General features: G+C 42.3%; 1 protein-coding gene across 7 annotated transcripts in view; it reads right to left on the bottom strand.

Annotated features, from left to right (window-relative positions):
- The window catches only part of trak2 (trafficking protein, kinesin binding 2), a 27,037-nt gene that overhangs the window by 3,357 nt on the left and 6,409 nt on the right, over positions 1–17,271 (bottom strand). For 2 of the 7 annotated variants that reach the window (XM_036128169.1, XM_012850526.3), the window contains exons 2-15: positions 15,257–15,446; positions 11,384–11,578; positions 7,701–7,760; positions 7,220–7,296; positions 7,012–7,128; positions 5,605–5,826; positions 5,332–5,410; positions 4,250–4,380; positions 4,079–4,153; positions 3,701–3,838; positions 3,516–3,595; positions 3,098–3,238; positions 2,707–3,005; positions 74–574 (exon numbers count right to left, since the gene is read on the bottom strand). In XM_036128169.1, coding sequence (XP_035984062.1) covers positions 74–574; positions 2,707–3,005; positions 3,098–3,238; positions 3,516–3,595; positions 3,701–3,838; positions 4,079–4,153; positions 4,250–4,380; positions 5,332–5,410; positions 5,605–5,826; positions 7,012–7,128; positions 7,220–7,296; positions 7,701–7,760; positions 11,384–11,578; positions 15,257–15,311 — 2,170 coding nt within the window. In that variant the 5' untranslated portion in view covers positions 15,312–15,446. Of the gene's footprint in view, positions 1–73; positions 575–2,706; positions 3,006–3,097; positions 3,239–3,515; positions 3,596–3,700; positions 3,839–4,078; positions 4,154–4,249; positions 4,381–5,331; positions 5,411–5,604; positions 5,827–7,011; positions 7,129–7,219; positions 7,297–7,700; positions 7,761–8,947; positions 8,973–10,982; positions 11,098–11,383; positions 11,579–15,256; positions 15,447–17,271 lie in introns of those variants that run through there. The other 5 variants (XM_021309515.2, XM_036128170.1, XM_036128171.1 and 2 more) reach the window with 5 other exon arrangements.

The following is a 17,271-nucleotide window of genomic DNA, read 5'->3' as shown; positions in this document are numbered from 1 at the left end:
TCGTGAGAAAAATCTCACAGTGATGGTGCAGTTTCAGAGTCTTTGAAATTCAAGAAGAAAAAAAAAATCCTACCACAAGACGATGACGTCGAGGTGGAGGTTCTGCTTTGTGATTGGACAGCGGATGCAGAAGCTCCTGGAATGGGGTGAGGGAACTGGTTGGACCTCTCCGTGACCGGATTGGCTGTCAAACCAAGGTCCGAGTGGGCGAAGGAGGAACTGGAAGGGGCTGCAGGCGATGCTGGCTGCATTGGAGGGAGCGGCGTGTGGGTGCGAGGTGCGGCTGAACGGTTTCTGTCCTCAGGTGTGGACGAACAGCGCACGTTGAAGGTTATCCCACCTTCCTCCTCATCCTCGTCGAGCTCTTCCTTACCCTTCTCGGCTGTTCCTTTCTCAAGGACGGCAGTCCCTCTGTGCTCTTCGCCCTCCTCATCCTCCTCCATGTCTGACAGCCGGAACACGGCGTCCTGAGCCAGAGGCCGGAAACCTTTAGTCACCACCCCAGGGTGTGGGTCTAAGATGGTGGCTAGGTGAGGTTTGGCAAGCTGCTGCCAGTGATGGAGCGTCAGGGAACCTAAAGACAAAACATTTAGAGTAAAGAATTATAGATTATCCTAACAAATGGAAATTAAGTGTTTTGATTATTGAAAATAAGCTGTTACAGTGAGATGAATAAAGTTGTTTCAGCATTGTGCCATAAGTATTCACAGTATTTCAGTGTGTCCACGTTTTACGTTACTACTTCATATCAGTTTTTCCTATCAAATTTCTACTTATATTAAAAGGAAAACTGGCAAATAATTTGACTTCTTTGCAAATTTATTAAAACACAAAATCCAATGAACATTAGTGTTCTTTGCTATGACAAAATTGAAGCTTTGGATGTTTCTACAACCTGATGGGAGACCAGCTGTGCTAAATTTCGTTGTTTGAACAGGATTTGGGGGGAAAAAAAGCTGTTGTCTCCAACGGTGCATATCAAAGCAGACATTAGCAAGGAAGAAACCCAGACTTTAATCCTGCTGAAAATGTCTGCAAAGACCTAAAACTTTCTGTCTACTTATACCCCCCAAAACAGCTGTTTTGGGGGTCTAACGAATTTACTCCAGAAGACTTCAGGCGGTAAGGCTGTTAATACATAGCTACACATCTAAAACATTTGTTTTTGCAAAAACTGAAAAACGTTCTACGTTGTCATGGGATCTTGTGTGTAGAAATTTGAGAGAAAATAAAAGTAACCCACTATGAAATAAGATTAACGTAAAAAAAGTGAAGCATGGGGAATAGTTTTCTAATGTGAAAAAGAAATGACAAAACAGCTCACAAGCTAACATTAGCATGCTAACTTGGAACATATTTACCTCAAAAGAAAGAGAATTTTAAAATCTAGTTAAAATGTCTGAATTAAAAATTATTAATAACCTGTTTAGTTGTCAGTTTCAGGACTTTTTAATGTACACGACAATTTATCCAAAAGCCGTTTCTTTAAATATGAATAACCCTTGCTGAGATTAGCAAATAGCTCCAGCCAGTCAGATTAATTTAGCTAACGTAATTCCGCTAATTTGAAACAAATCGAAAAGCTTTTAAATAAATATTTTTAGATAAATGTACAAATATATACTTTTCTAAAAATCTTATTGATCTGATATTTTGCATGAGAAACCAGCTAAAACTAGCTAGCAGTTATAGATAGCTAATTTCTGACCTTCTAAACAAACATAAAAAGAAAATTAAAAACAGAAAAACTAAACCTTCAGCTTTTATCATAACTTCCAGACTCTTAATGCTTATATTTAAATTAGACTGATATTTTTTGAGATAACATTCAAAACTAAAACTAGCTAAAAGTATCTCAGCCTCTAAACAAACTAAAAAAATTCAAATAAAAAAAAAAAATTTACGATGAAAGATTCAGGCTTAAATTCAAACACTAAATCTGATGTTTTTTTTGGGGTTTTTTTTGTGAAATTACTGATGCAGCATAACTGAAAGGGAAAAGCACTGAGTAATTGTTTAGCAAGTAGCCATTTAATATATTAATTTTAATGACAAATTAATCTGACAAGTAAACTAGTTTAGCTATATTGGCTTGAGAAAAATACAAAAAAAAAAAACAATAATCGAGTTAACTTGAATTATTAGTAGTTACGTGCCTCACAAATCTATTACCTTAATATTAAGGCTGTACATTACAATATCGGTGTATGTAATGTTCATTACACAAATTACTTTTTAGAGTGCGATACTTGTTGGCTAATATGTTCTAAGTGTTATGAAGCTTTTTACATGCCAATGTAATGTTTAGCCAGTTGGAAAGAGTTAGCAGCAGAGGCTCATGTTGGGCAGAAATGACATTGCCCAAAATAAGTGGAGGAAGCACAGTTGAGAAAGTGAGCAAAGAACATAAAAGGCATATTATATCCGATGTCATTGCAATATATGAGTCTATATGTGGAAGTTCATTATCCCACATTTTGGATGCAAGAGTAGAAAAGCTTCACTAATGGAGATTGTGTATATATTTTTTGTAGGTAAAGAAAACGACTTAATTGTACTAGTTAAATACAATGGGAGTTTAATAGTTCCCGTGCATTTAAAAATTTAAACAGTACTTGGATCTTTCAGTTATCGAATTTGGTTCCAAAAAAATACCAAAATTGCAAACTTCTCAAAAAAAAAAAAAAACAACAACAGAAAACTGACCTTCCATTGGTTTCACAATCTGAAGCTTCTCAGGCAGGAAGGTCTTGAAAACAGTGGAGCTGACTGTGAGATCGGACAGGTTGGAGAAGGAGGAGAGCACGCTGCCCATTGGGGAGCTGCAGCCGCTGCCCTCTCCATCTGCCTCTGCCCCTGAAGGGGTCTGCAGCTTCTTCTCACGCTCTGCCTGGAAGAACTGATGCTCGGACAGGAAGTTTTGTCGCCTTAAAGACAGACGATGGAGAGCTTTGGTAAGGTCGTTTCCTCCTGGTAATCCTTGCTGGCCCACTCGTAACTCCTCCCTTCAAAACAAAGATACACATTACAATTTCAAATCTTTCATGATATTTTGACTGTGGGTAAAAAAAAAAAAAAAAAGGTAATACTCTCTTACCCTTCTGCAGACTGGAAAGGTTGGGCTGTCATCACTAGAGAACTCTGTCCAGAGCCAGGGATAGGCGGCGTGGCCAAAGCGGCACGAACGGCCGAGGCGTTGACCGAGCGAACCGTTTGAAAGACTCTCTTCTGGGAAATTCTGACAGGAAAAAATAGGAAGCGCGTAGTTTTTTATGCCATTTTGTAAATATCGACAATATGCAGGTGAGACTGATGTAAGCATTTAATTTATTGAAAGAGCCAACGTCACGTCAAATCACTCAAAATGCATTTTATCTTTTGCCCATTTTGAATATACGCAGATGATGTTTGTTTTTTTAAGCAAAGGCTGCTTCAAATCAAATATGCCTAAAAGGTTTAAAAAATATCTTGGAATAAATAAGCAAAAGTCAGGGTATATCTGTAAGAAAAGCAACCTTTGGTCTTGAAAGACGGTCTCCTCTTCGATGCTCAGCTCTCTCCTCATTGAGCCCTCGATCTCTGCTGCCAAGGATTCCTGCCATCGTTAAGATTACCAAGAAAACCAACTCAAATTATAGTTGCATGTTTTTCAATAATTTCTAATTTGTAAAAAAAAAAAAAAAAGAAAAAAGTTTCTTACCATGGGGTAGAGACCGTAAGAAAGGTGCCGTCGCATCCCAGAGGAGGGACTGTTTTTGCTGCGAAGCTCTTTGATCTCTTCCTGCGACTCGTGGAGCATTTCCACGCACTCTGCGTTCCTTTCTGCCAACTCGTTGAGCTGCCGAGAGCACAAACATCCATAAAATGCAGTTTGAACATCTCTAAAAGGTCTTCTTTAAACGTTCTAAAAAGCTGCAACATCAATGTGAATGTGAGCATCTGTCAAGGACAGGCGCAGAAACGGAGGACTCTTCCTTTATTCCATAATACCAACTTTTGTTAAATGATAAATATTAAATCATTTTCATTTGAATTTAAGTTATTCAAAAAAAAAAAAAAAAAACTGTCAGATCTGTACCTCTGCTGTGAGCTGTCTCTGTGCATCTTTGGAGGCCTGAAGGTGGATCCTTAACTCTTCTTTTTCAAGAGCCAGCTTTAGAGAACCATCAATAAAGAACATGACTTTATACTGTTTTTTTTTCATTATTATGGTATATGGTTTAAGCTTGGAAAAGCCGAGCCTGCTCACCTCCTTCACTCTGTGTTGCAGCTCTACTATCTGAGAGAGCAGCTGAGCGATTTCCTCCTGGTGTCTGAGCAGCTCTTCGTTCTTCTGAGACAATTCATCTGTCAGGGACACCATCTGGCTGTTGGACTCGCCTGTGCGAGATACACACACACACGCAAGGAACAACAACTTAAGTGCCTTAAAAACACACACACACACAAAACATACTTTTCCAAATTTTGGGCAGATTGAAGGCGCGCAAAAAGGGTATTCTTAGAAGAAAACATGATAAGACTTGATATTGGGGCAGAGGCTAGCCTTCCAGATGCTGAACATGCAGCCAGAGGTATAAAGCAATAATCTAGATGAAACCATATTAACTTAACTTTGCCTGCAAGATGAAGTCTCGCTGTATTTGTGCGTTCACAAACACACGAGAACCCATCTTGTACCGCTACGGCTTTAACCGCTTGTGACCGAACCAAAAAAAAAAACGGTTCGGGCCAATCACGTTGCAGTATTGTGGTTTAAGGCGGGACATACCGGTGCGACGAAAGCAAGTGCTGCTGCCATCACATCTGATTGGTCAGAATCTACAATTTCATCTTTGATGGTAGAACAGCAAGAAGTGCCTTGACTAGTTCATCTTATTGTGGTTTCTCACAGCAGCTGCTGCTTGCGTTGTAATCTGATTCCACGATTGGCTAAAACCCAGGTGTCGCTTCGTCCAATCAGCTCGGAGAGTTCTGCTGAAGGTCCCTCCTTTTCCCCAAACGGGTTCAATGGGAGCAGTCCCAGATTGATAATGTGCAGAAGTAGAGCTCTACACAATATCAATCTGGCTGGCCAGGTTGATATTAAAGTGCAAGATCAGATTTTCATTAATTTGTAAAAAAAGAAATTCATCCACTTTACAGTCATGCACCACTCTGAGTCAATCAAATAAAATCCTCGCAAAAAAGATGAAAGTTTCCTTCGTTGCACTGTGACAGAATATGAAGATTCAAGCAGTGTGGCTGTTTTAGCAAGGCGCTATACGTTCCCCGCTGTTTCTATGCAGCTTATTCCTAAGATGCACAGCCGTGTGTGTAAATCTGACTCACGGAGTTCTTTAACACAGTCGCTGACGAGCTGCTGCTCTTTCTCTTCATACGTCATGGTGTCTCTCTTCAGCTGACACGCCTGGAAGAAAAAGACAATAATCTTGCTTTCATACTGTGAAACATTTTTAAAAGCAAGAGTTGAAAAATTCAATGTGGATAATGGTTCGACTATAGTTAACAAAATGTATATACCAAAAATGGAAGCGGCAAAAACTGCTTTACCGTAATGTTGTTTTTTATTCAAATGACTGCTTTTTAATGAAAGCTCTGTACCTCAGACCTCAGCGTCTGGTTCTCCTCCTCCAGCTCCTGCAGCTTGTTCTGCAGATGCTCCAGCTGGCTGAGTGCAGCGGCGGCGGCTGCAGCTCCCCCCAGCAGCGGGGGCTGCTGCTGGGGGGTCGACGCGTTGGAGTCCTGCTCCCCCTCCTCTGAGGCGCTGGCCACTATCCGGAGCAGTTCGTCCTTCTTCGTCAGCTCATGGTGTAGCTGGTGAACCTGGCCAATAACGTAGGGTAGAAAACATTGTCATTTAGCTGGATAAATGTAGTCAAATATGACAGACTTTTAATTTTTTTGGTGCTGGGACATCCAAAGTGTGCCTAAAATGTTTCCAAACGTGCTTCCCGTTCCCGTGCTTCACCGTGGGAAGCGCATTTAAACAAAAGGTGCAGGTTTGCGTCATATGTGGCTTCAAGGTAAAGAAGTTGAATATGAAGTTAATTTATAAGTATCAAATTGATTCCAGTTCCAGATTCCAGGACGGTGATGACTCTCCATGCAGACAGGAAGTGGAACTTGTAAAGGTCTAGGATCAAGAAAAGCACAGCTAACTTCTCTACAGACAAACTCTTTAGACTTTTACCAATAGTTCGGTGTAAAAAAAACAAAACAGCACTCTTTCACTTTCTGAGCATTTTTGCTAATTGATGCGACATTAAGAGCCTGGATTTGAAGAAAATGAAGCATTGCATTTTCAATGCAGCAGGAAAAGTTGACGGTGGAAATCATCAATCCAAAGATAAACGGACAGAACAATTTGCATTCATTCTCCCTGCAAACAGCAGAAGACCGATGTGCTTAAACTACCAGGTGACCATGGCTGTAACCAAGGTTTGCGATTTAAAACTGCATTAGGAGAGCAGGCCTAGTCATTTTGAAGAAACACTTCCTAAAAGTTCTGCGTTAAGAACAAAAATAAATTAACTCGGATAATCTTGTTAAGTAAGCTGCAAGTAGGATTCTTGTTCCATCTATGGCAACAAAAAGCAACCATGAAATGTAAAACAGGTTCTCATAGTATTGAGCATGTAATAGTATCTCATATTTTGAGTCCTCAGATCTTGACATCTTTACCAAATTATTTGATGGAAACGTTTAATCTTTTTGTTACACTGAAAAGGATTTTTTGTTATTTTAGTACTTTTTTTTTATTACTGAAAACTATTATTTTTTCTTATAGCTTTTATGGTATGCTATTATGGTGCGTGGTTTGACTATATTAAAACAGACCTTTGACTCATTGAAAAAAAAAAAAAATCTTTGTGACTCCTTTAAGACTTCGAGTACCCTTGCCCTAAACGTCGTGATTTAGTAACTCATCTGAAATCTTGTGTACCGTAAATTGCAAAAACAACAAATTATTAAAAATAACAGAAATAACCCATGTAAAAAATGAATTACCTCGTCCACAGCTTGGGCAAGCTGCTCCTCCAAGGCGTCATTTCGCTCCTGCAGCAGGTGGTTTCTCTGCAGAAGTGACTGGCCGATCCGAGCTGCCAGCTCCAGATCTCGGTCTCGCTGTCCAATCAGAACGCGGGAATCCCAGAGTTACTAAACCGCGGCGTTTTTAGAGGAAAACAAATCCTGGTCAACACCGAGGGACACCCACCTCAGCCAAAAGATGTGTGACCACTTCCACGTCATTGTACGTCTTGGTCATCTGCTCCATCCGATCGCCACTGAGGACTGATCAAGGGTGAAAGTTTCACTTTAAGCAAGCTTGCACATTATCTGGCATGCATGCTGTTGAAGTTGCAACCAAAACTCATGCAGCTCAACAAAAAAAGAAGCTTTAAATGAGAATAAAAACCACTGGTTCACGCAAAACAACAGAAAACAAACATGCTAGATCTACTTACTACCTACCCAACATCATGTCTACTCACAACACCCAAATAAAAAGACACGGCAAACAGTGCTACTGTAATGCAAGCTGTTACATTTTCAAACGGCAGACATATGCACTTCCTCCTAAAAGCAAAAGGCAGAAAAAGGGCTCCAAAGAGTTCAAGCGTAAATGCACGGAAAACTAAAGCGCCCTGCTAAACGGGAAGTTGGTGAGTAACGGGCGGGCGGGGAGTGACGGATACCTTTGGAGAGGCTCTGAGAGCCCGAGCGGGAGTAGGAGGAGGGCTCCAAAGCAAGATAAGCTAGAGAAAGGAGGAAGAACAGACGGGACAGTTTAAAAAGGAGACAGCGCTTCGCAAAAGTATTCACACCCCTTGGGATTTTCAACAAACGCTGTCACTTTACATCCTTGAATTTTAATCCATTTTAAAATCAGCCTAAACACAAAGTAGTGCACCATTGTGTATGAAAGGAAAAATATATAAATGAATATCAGTAAAAACGCAGCTGTTCAGTGAAGGCCTCTGCGGTTCTTTTGTGGAGCATTAGAGGACAAAGGAACACAGCAGACCGGTATCGGGTTATTAAAACAATATCCCAAGCTTTGAACGTCTCACAGAGAACTGTTCAATCCATCATACGAAAACTTTACGGAAGACCAAAGAAGGGGAGAATCACCTAAGAGGCCCAGAGTAACTCTGGAGGAGCTGCAGAGATCCACAGCTCAGGTGGGAGAACCTGTCAACAAGACGGCTACTAGTTGGGTACTTCACGTATCTCCATTTCGTGTTAAAAGTTGGAAAAAGAAAGCCATTATTGAGAGAAAGCTGTAAGAAATTGAACCTGTGGTTTGCCACAAGTCATGTAGGGGACACGGTTAACCGTTAAGTCACTGTATGCGTCTTAAACACGCCGTCCCCACAGCGAAACACGGTGGTGGCAGCATCATGCTGTGGGAATGCTGAACAGCGTTGAAGGGGAAAATGCCGTTAAATACAAGAAAAGAATGCCTGTTGTCCTTTCATCGTGACTTTGATCGGGTCTAACTCCTGCGTCTCTGGTTGACCATAAATGCAACAAAAGGTGTTTGAATTGAACGGCCCGATCACAGGTTGTTGACATTTTCTTCACATTTGTTTCCGAAGAAGCAATTTTAAAACGACGTCTCATTCATTTTCCTTCCACTTAACCATCGTGCACTACTTTGCGTCGGTCTGGCGAGTAAAATATCGCTAAAATAAATCGAAGAGAGAAAAACGTTCAAGGGGCATGACTTCTGCGAGGCACGGCTGAAGCACCCAGCCTGTTTAAAAAGGCGAACCGGACAGAGGGAAGCAGTAGAAAGAGAACAAAAGATGAAACGAGGCGGGGTGGAAGACCGTCGACAGAGTTGAGGAGCGAAACAAAGCGTGAAAGCAGAAGCTTTAAAAATCACACTGAGTTTTTTTGAGCTGAGGATCTACTCATTAGTCTGGTCTGCTCTCAGCACCTGAGTGGGAGTCGGCGGCGCTGCGCAGACAGCTCCCCCAGTTCCACCTGTTTAAAGAGAAGCAGCCAGATGTACCTTTAAACCAAGCCTCATTCTCCAACTATACTGGACATACTCACTTTACGTTGCTTTAACAATTATTTCCTGTATATCTTAGAATAAACGACACAGTTTTAGGTACAGGATAATAGAAAATCAAAGGCTCAGCTCTCCTACTTTAGTTTCTGCTAGTGTAATAAAAGCAACATGACCAGAGACTAAATCTAACAGGCAGAGTAACATAGCAGCTGAGAGCAGATGAGGGCGCCTGTCTAGTAATCCTAGACCCTGGACATCCTCGGGGGTCTGGCTGCTGCTGCTGCCGTCTCCTCCAGGCCCGGCCGGCTGAAAATAACCTGAACCAGCGCAGGGAGACGGCTACAGCGCGCACACACACAAGGATCTCTTTACCGTGTGGCTGGAGCGTGTCGCCGCGGTGAGAGTAACGCACGTCCATGGTCCGGCTCTCACCATGCTTACTCGCAGAGATGCGCCCCGGGCGTCGGTGCGATTTGCTTCAGGAGTTACACAGAAGAAAGGCGACCGGACTCTGGCCACGATAAATTACATAACTGGAGAGTTCAACTCGTTACAAAACGAGCCGCGTCATTTTGACATTTTACGAGATTCGCACCGTACAACGGTCGACGGCTGCTCTGAAGCGCTGGAGCGTTTGTGCCGTCGCTGGTTGGACCTTTGGCACCAATAAACTAGCGTTACGATGTGTTGCAGACTGGAGGAAACAAAGTCCCATGGTTGTGTAAGCGGACCTACTGGTCTATAGAAATATACCGGGGGAAACCAGTTATCAGGCCATAAAGCAAATGTTAGATCTGAGTAGCTCATAAAATAAAATGACGTTTTGTTTTGCTGTGGTTTAGTAAGAGGGCTGAACTTTCGGTTGCTTTCAGAAACAATGCCATTATCCAATTACGCAACGTTTAGGGTTGCAGGTCCAGTTATCGGCTCCATCAGTTTTCTCATCACCTCTTACCAGCTTCCCTGTCTCTCCACAGCATCATGCTGCCAACTCCGTGTATCAAACCGGGTATAGTGCTACGTTGAGGCCTGGGTAATATGTTGAGATTTTTTTTTTTTAAAAAGGGATGAAACTATATCATTTATATCGAGATGGTCTATGTTGTGTTATTATACTTGTTATTATCCAGTAGGTTATTTTTCGGCTGTTTCTCATTTATCTACGGCTGTCGCTTTGATTCAGAAATGCCTTTTTATAATTACTTTACGAAAAGAAAAACATATCAAGATAAATATCGGTCTATCGGCACTCTGCCTAAAAATATCAAGATAATATTTTTGGTCCATCTACACATATAGGCCCAAAAGGTTGGATTTTGGTTTGTTGCTTAGGGCAAACAGCAAAAGACATCATGGCTCTGCTCTTCCATAAACTCACTTAAGTTACATTGTGGTTGTAAAATGACAATTATTTTTAAAAAAAGGTAAAGGCTGTGAGAACTTTTACAAGGAACTGTATTAATCCAAGTGGAAAGGATGTCCGCATTGTCTAAATATAGGTCAAGAAGTCATAGCCTGTTTTCTTAGTCCACTCACTCGTTTTATCATGCCGGACCTCCATCAGAGCTATTAATAGTGAGAGCAAGCAGAAATCTAAGACTGAAAAGTCACTGTAGAACCAGTACAAGAGACCTGCTTTGCTGTCGTTTTCTAGTACCTCTTTAACAGGTGCCATTATATCACGTGCATTTTAAAGCCAAGCAAAGCGACACAGATGCAGAATGTGTAAAGAAAAAACGGGAAGTTGTCTTTCTGAATGCCAGCGCCGTTCCTGCACACCAGCACTGGTTTGATGGTACGGCAAACAATGCTCCCTCCCTCCTTTCTCATGAGCGGGCCGCTTTCGTGCAACGCTCTCCCTGACCTTGACGACACGAACACACACACACACACACACACACACACACACACACACACACACACACTAAATCCGCAGGGTGCTCCCGGCTGCACTCACCTTCCACAGCGATGCTTTCATAAACCTGCTCATTGTGGATGTTTAAGCCCGGCATGCTGCGTCTCTTGTCTCTACTGTCCTGCTTTCATCCTCCATCTGTCCACCCTGGCAATCCCCCCCCCCTCTAAGTCCCCTCCCCCGATTAGACCCCGTCTCGTGACTCTGGCCCCTGTGGCTTCTCTCTGGCGGGGTCAGTGCGTTCCTCTTTGGTTCTCACGCGCACACACACACACACAAACCAGCGAACAAGGCAGATGCGGAGATGAACGCTGTGTCGAATTATATCCACAGTAAATCTAGATTTCAGCTGAACAGGAAGTGAGCCATGTGAAACGAACGCCCTGAGAACCTCGTCATCTGCTCCGTAATATCAGCGCAAAGGCTCGGCCGATTACACGTACTCATGTAGCGGAGAGTCTCTTCAGCCAGCATGGGAGAGATGGAGTTCATCTGCGCGGCGGGGCCTTCGTCCGGAGAGCAGCTCGGGGACACCGCCCAGTCCTGGCTGTCCGATAGGTACAGGGAGCCGGAGCCGGCCGAACAGGAGCCCAGCGAGCCAGAGGTGCAATGCCTCCCGCTGCTGCCCAAGCCCTCATCTGGAAACCAAACAGACACGCTGATGATGCTCCTGGTGTCAAACTCTGCTCTAGAAATGTGCGTTGTATGCAGAGTAGCACAATAACTAATAATATACCTCCATTTGCTGTAGTAGATGCTTTTTCTCATACTGCTCTAACCATCTAGGATTTCTGAGAGGTTTCAATAACGCCACACGCCAAACCCCAAAATAATCCTCTTTCAGCCAAAGGCAGCAAAAGTTGAATAACAAGAGCATCTAGTCGTCAAATACAATAAAAATCTGTGATTCTTTATTGAAATGGAAACAGGATTAAAGCGCCAGAGCGCTTCTTATAAATCAGGTAGACATTATTGAACTATGAGTAATAGACGGAACACTGGCAGGTTTCTAACACAAATTAACAAATTAAAAAGCGCTGTGTAATATTTAAGACATCATCAGTTTATAGTGGAAATACGTAGAAAAATTGGTTAGTGACAAGAAGCGGCTGATTTTTGATACGCCTACTGGTCAGAACTCTCAATATCAGTTTTTATTCAGTATGAAAGATGTTAACGAGGAAAGAGGATTTAATGTTAGTGATTCTTAGCATTGGTGATGTGTTTAACATGGAGTCTTGGAGTCATGGAGCACAGAGATGTCAGAAGCTACTGTGGCTCCATACGAATATCCTTAGGTTTTGTACACATGTAGCTGGGTATTTATAAAAACAACCCCCCCCCTCCATGTTTTTAAAAATATCAGAGTGTAAATTCACCACTGAGCGTTGTTTTAAACATGCCAGACACATAGGGGGCAGTGTACCACAAAGCGAAAACCAACCTCCGCCAGTCAGAGTCCTTCAAAATAAAAGCGTTTTTGAACATTGGTGTGCTTTTTGTAAAACAGCTGACCTTAAAGCGCTTTTTCTCCTTTGCACCTCAACATACTGGAGCAGCTGTGCTTGTAAAAACAACAAAAAAATTTTTTATAATGGTCCATGTACGCTTTTACTTTGAAGTCTCAATAATGAGGCAATAACAGGAAATTATGTGTGGTGCCTCAGTGACAATAAACGACCAAATATGCTGTAGGTTAGTGAATTTATCCAGTTTAAGATTGATTAGACTCATATCGTTAACAGCCAATTACGACAACAATGTAGAAATCAGCAGCTCTCTGCCAGCATTCTTTCTTTACTCCACAGTATGGCCAGGTCTACAGCAATGGCCGCACAGGTGACTTGTCATGTATACACACTGGCTCAAAAACTGAGACTTTTTTAGAAATCTCCACTATGGCCAGAGTTTTCAGACTCATTCGTTTTTAGGCGAGTAAAGGAGCGTTTATGTGTGGATGAAAGGCATAAACGCATAAAAATGTTTCCATTTTCTCAGATACCCGGCTACGTGTGGACTAGGCCTTCATAGTAGCTCCAACCTCCTGCTCACATCTTCTGATTTCCGTGAGGGGGCTGTGCTTATACGTAATGTCACACAAAGGATTATGGGTTACCCTAAGGCTTCATAGCATCAGTAAGGGACTTTGTGGGGTTCCTAGGCAAAACTAGCTGTGAGTAAAAGCCTACAGGTTACTTTTCCTACCTCCTTCCTTACTGACTTTACTATTCGGTCAGCACTTGGTTAGAGTCCTTACTCTATAAGGGTATTTGGATAGAGCCGCTGCTGTTTTCTACAGAGCCATGCTGGCATTTAGACAGATAACATGAAGCAGAAAGTATTGTGGCACATTTGCTGTTTTATCCTTTTTGACGAATCAGTCTCTGTTTTCCATTAAAAAAAAATACTGGATTGAGAAAAGCTTGCAGCCTTTATGTAATCGTGTACGGTGAAGGTAAGGGTCTATTAACTCTTCAGCGAATACAAACAAGAGACTTTTACAGTTATTACATCTAACTGCACTAATCAAATGAATCAAATCTAAAATACCAACTGTATAATCATGTCGTAAAAAAATAAATAGTCAAATCTTGTTTAACTGCAGAGCTGTGTAACACCGACTGCTCTCTCACACACATTGTAACTAATGATACATCGCAGAAAAAAAATGCTCAATTTCACAGTTTTTAAAAGTAACCTGGACTCCATTTAATCTCCACTACCATCATTCTAACAGACTTAAGATTTATCAACCATAAACAAGATTGTTCCACAAAGAACACAGACTTGGAGATTTCTGGAACGCTTGTTCTATTTAAAACAAATGGATCGGCATTTGGGCCACCCTTGATTGAATGAAGCATACCAAACCTATATGTACGCCATTCAAACAGAGACTGCATTACAGATCGTTCACACAGTTTGTGCTCGGTGAAACTTCTTGTGAAAACAGCCAACATCCTTAATTATACCAAAATATTGCTAAAACCTCGTCTCATTTGATGAACCCAATCTTGTGTTACATCTTGTCTCAGAAGCTAAATATATTATCACCCCCTTGTTAATGATTGAGATTTTTACCACCCGCTGTGGTAAAAATTGCTAACTACATTACCCACAATGCTGTCCTTTCAAACTATCAGCCTCAGCTGTTTGAAGCGTACTAGTTACTATGTCTCCATTTATTGCTACCATTGGTGTGATTTTGTAGCTCTGCCATGTTACCATAGCAGCCTCATGTGGGAAGACAAAAAACACTGACTCTAGAAAAGTCTTGCACTGGTCTTTATATAGCTATTTTTTTCTATTTACCTAATTAAGATGGCTGCAATCTGAAAATTAAAGCAAAAGGAGGTCTCTAAAACCTTAAAAGAGGCCCTGATTTAATTCACAAAAAGAAGAAGCTCTGGCTATGAATATCTGCATGTTTCCCCTGTGGAGCAACAGGAAGTGCTGTTGCTGTGCAGTTTCAGTGAATGAATGTGTTCTCTCTAGGGTCTGGCACTGTACAAGCCAATAACCTTCCACTCGAACAAATATGTGGTTTACTGGGACACATGAGCTAACAATAGCATCTGGCCCAGAGACTCGGCATACTGCACTAAGGGAAGGCAGGGCAGAAATAAACGGAAAGCCAAATGTTATTTTATAGCAGTCAGTCTGATGTCAGAGCAAAAAAAGGATAAAACTTCATGATTACAATTTGTTCTGTACATCATGATCTGACCTATAATGGAAGGTAGTCACAAACCCGTCACCTTCATGAAGTGTAAAGGTGACTGCAAGGACAAGTGTGGCGATATAAAAAGGGAAGTCAGCTGCAGAAGCACCAGGAGTCTGCAGAGGGGAGTTGAGAGTGGACATAACTCATGAGCTACCAGAGTCTGATCCAAGAAAGACGTAACTGCAACTTGCTTCTAAAGCTCAAAAACAAGAAAACCAAATGACGGTTTCTGAGTGGCCTAGTCAAAGCCCAAGCTTGGATCTGATGTGGCATGACTTGATACAGATTGGTCACGCTCATAAACCCTTCACGTAGCTGAATTAAGCAATTCTGCAAAGAAGAATGGATCAAAATTCCTCTTTGGTGATGTAAAAGACTGCTGCCACGAGCAGGTAACAGATTCCACAACAGGCCTAGTTGCTTTGGATTGTTTTTGTTTTTTCCTTTAATAAATGAAATCATTATTTAAATACACCTTTTTGTATTTACTCAGATCATCTCGGCCTGATTTAGTCCCCTTCATGGTGTAGCGGAGCTGAGTCTGCATCTTTTTCCCCCTTTTGACAAATATGACGCTCCACAAACTCCTCACCCGTCTCTGTGCTCGACTCCTTCTTCTCCACCGCCCGGGGTTTCACTTCAAACATGTCCTGTCCCCGGAGTGGGAAGGAGGGGCTCCCCACTCCAAAAGACACAAAGCCGGACAAGAGAGGAACGCGGTTACTGCCGTGGCATCACATCCTGCAGCTGCGGGGGGGCGGTGACCTCATGCACACCTTTACCTGCAACAAATGAAAGAACAGAGTGATTAATCCAGGGGTTACATAATTACATTAGAGGCTTTAAATCGCTTTGGCTAACAGATTAGGGGAAAGTATTCTTGAGAAAACAAAAACGTCTTATGACATGTAGAATGAAGCTGTTGCCAGAGGGCAGCAGGCAGAGCGGTCCATAAGTGGGGTGGGAGGGGTCTTTTATGGTTGTCCGAGCCCTGGTCATGCAGTGTCTGTGAGCGGACTCTCTCTACATATTTTTACATGCAGCATACACATGCAGCTGGTCAGTACGCTCTCTATTGTCACACTGTAGAAAGGGGGAGGATGGGAGGGTGGGGGGGTTGCACTTCTCATCTGACGCAGAAAGTGCAGACGCTGCTGTGCTCCGGTCACAAGAGCAGAGTTGTGGAGGGACCAGGCCAAAGAATCTGATCTGCGCAGCCAGGAATGTAATGTTGCTGGCTCTACTGCAGCGTTGCTGATGGAGAGAGGGGGGGGTTGTGTGACTTGGCTGGTTTTTCTTGAAGTCAACCACCAAGCTGTGCTGAAGAAGCCTACTCGCTCCCTCCCCAACTTAAAGTTTAGCTGTTTTGGCTCATTTCTGGCAGCAAAGATACCAGCCAGTAAAACTGGACCGGCAAGCTGAGACGTGCTCGTCTGCGAAGTGGTCAAGCGCTGCCTGGAACTTCTGAGAAGATAGCCTGACTAAATTATTCAGCTAATAGGAGCTTGTTTTTACTTATACTAGAGCACGATAGCAGAGAGGAATATTTCGTGGAATAGGCAGGTGAAAACTGCTTCTAATTTGAGCATAGGTTTATTGCATATTCTTCCTTAGGACACCAAAAGTCTTGACATTCCAGAAACTATACTATTGTTATAATCAATATGTAACATTATTTTAACGGGTGAAGGAATAATTGTTGCTTTTCTGTTTTAAATTAGAGCAAATTATCACATAACGCTCACACACAGCCAACAGTAAAAATAAGGTGCTTTTTTTTCTGGAGAAAAAAATATTTTCCTCATGCCTGATGAGGATATAGGGAATCTGTGTGTGTGTTTTAAGTAGCAGGAAACAGGCCAGTAGAAAGAGTCATTTGACAAGGTCTGCTTATACAACAGAGAACCTGAAACCAGCTGGGTTCATAAAGGAGATCAAGGCAGGTTGTGTGGCCTCACTTGCCAAATCTGCTCGCTTAAGAACCCATAAAATGGTCCCAAACAGCACTCCAGAACAGAGGAATCATACTCATAACATTTATGTCAGGAATCTGTCAAACTCAGCTCTCAAGTTCTATGAAAAGTTCAGAGTGAGGTTATACAAAAACTACTTAAACTGAAGCTGTACTCTGGATGGGTTCCTTATTGTTGAAATGTTTCATCTGAGAGACGCCTTCAGTCTGTAGAGTTGCATAGTGGATCAACCAGTTTAAGAGTGACAATCGATACTGGTTGTTCACATGCAAAAGAGGACCATCAGCCTACCAACCGATCCTTAGTGCTCTGATGGCCACCTATTGTTCCCAGGGGGTTGAGTCATGCTCACAGTAATGTCATTGTAAGAGGGGGACAATTGGACCCTGAGGCCTCTGCCCTTGTTTAACGATTGGTGGTTGCACGTCGCTTCACAAAAATGGCTTCCTTTTAGACAGATGTTCCTCTCTATCCAGGATGAGAACATCATCCCTGAACGAGGGTAGGCAAGCAATGGTTTCCATGGCACTACAATGGCGTGAACAAGCCACAAGGCCAAGCACATAAACATCAAGGTCTAAAACCGGGCCTTAGTCAAACACATAGCCTGGCACAACAATGCTAACCTGAAAGA

This window comes from Fundulus heteroclitus, chromosome 24 (assembly GCF_011125445.2).
Source record: "Fundulus heteroclitus isolate FHET01 chromosome 24, MU-UCD_Fhet_4.1, whole genome shotgun sequence".
Lineage (NCBI taxonomy): Eukaryota > Metazoa > Chordata > Actinopteri > Cyprinodontiformes > Fundulidae > Fundulus > Fundulus heteroclitus.
The sequence above is the reverse complement of the archived record's forward strand: the minus strand, read 5'-3'. Positions and strand labels throughout refer to the sequence as shown.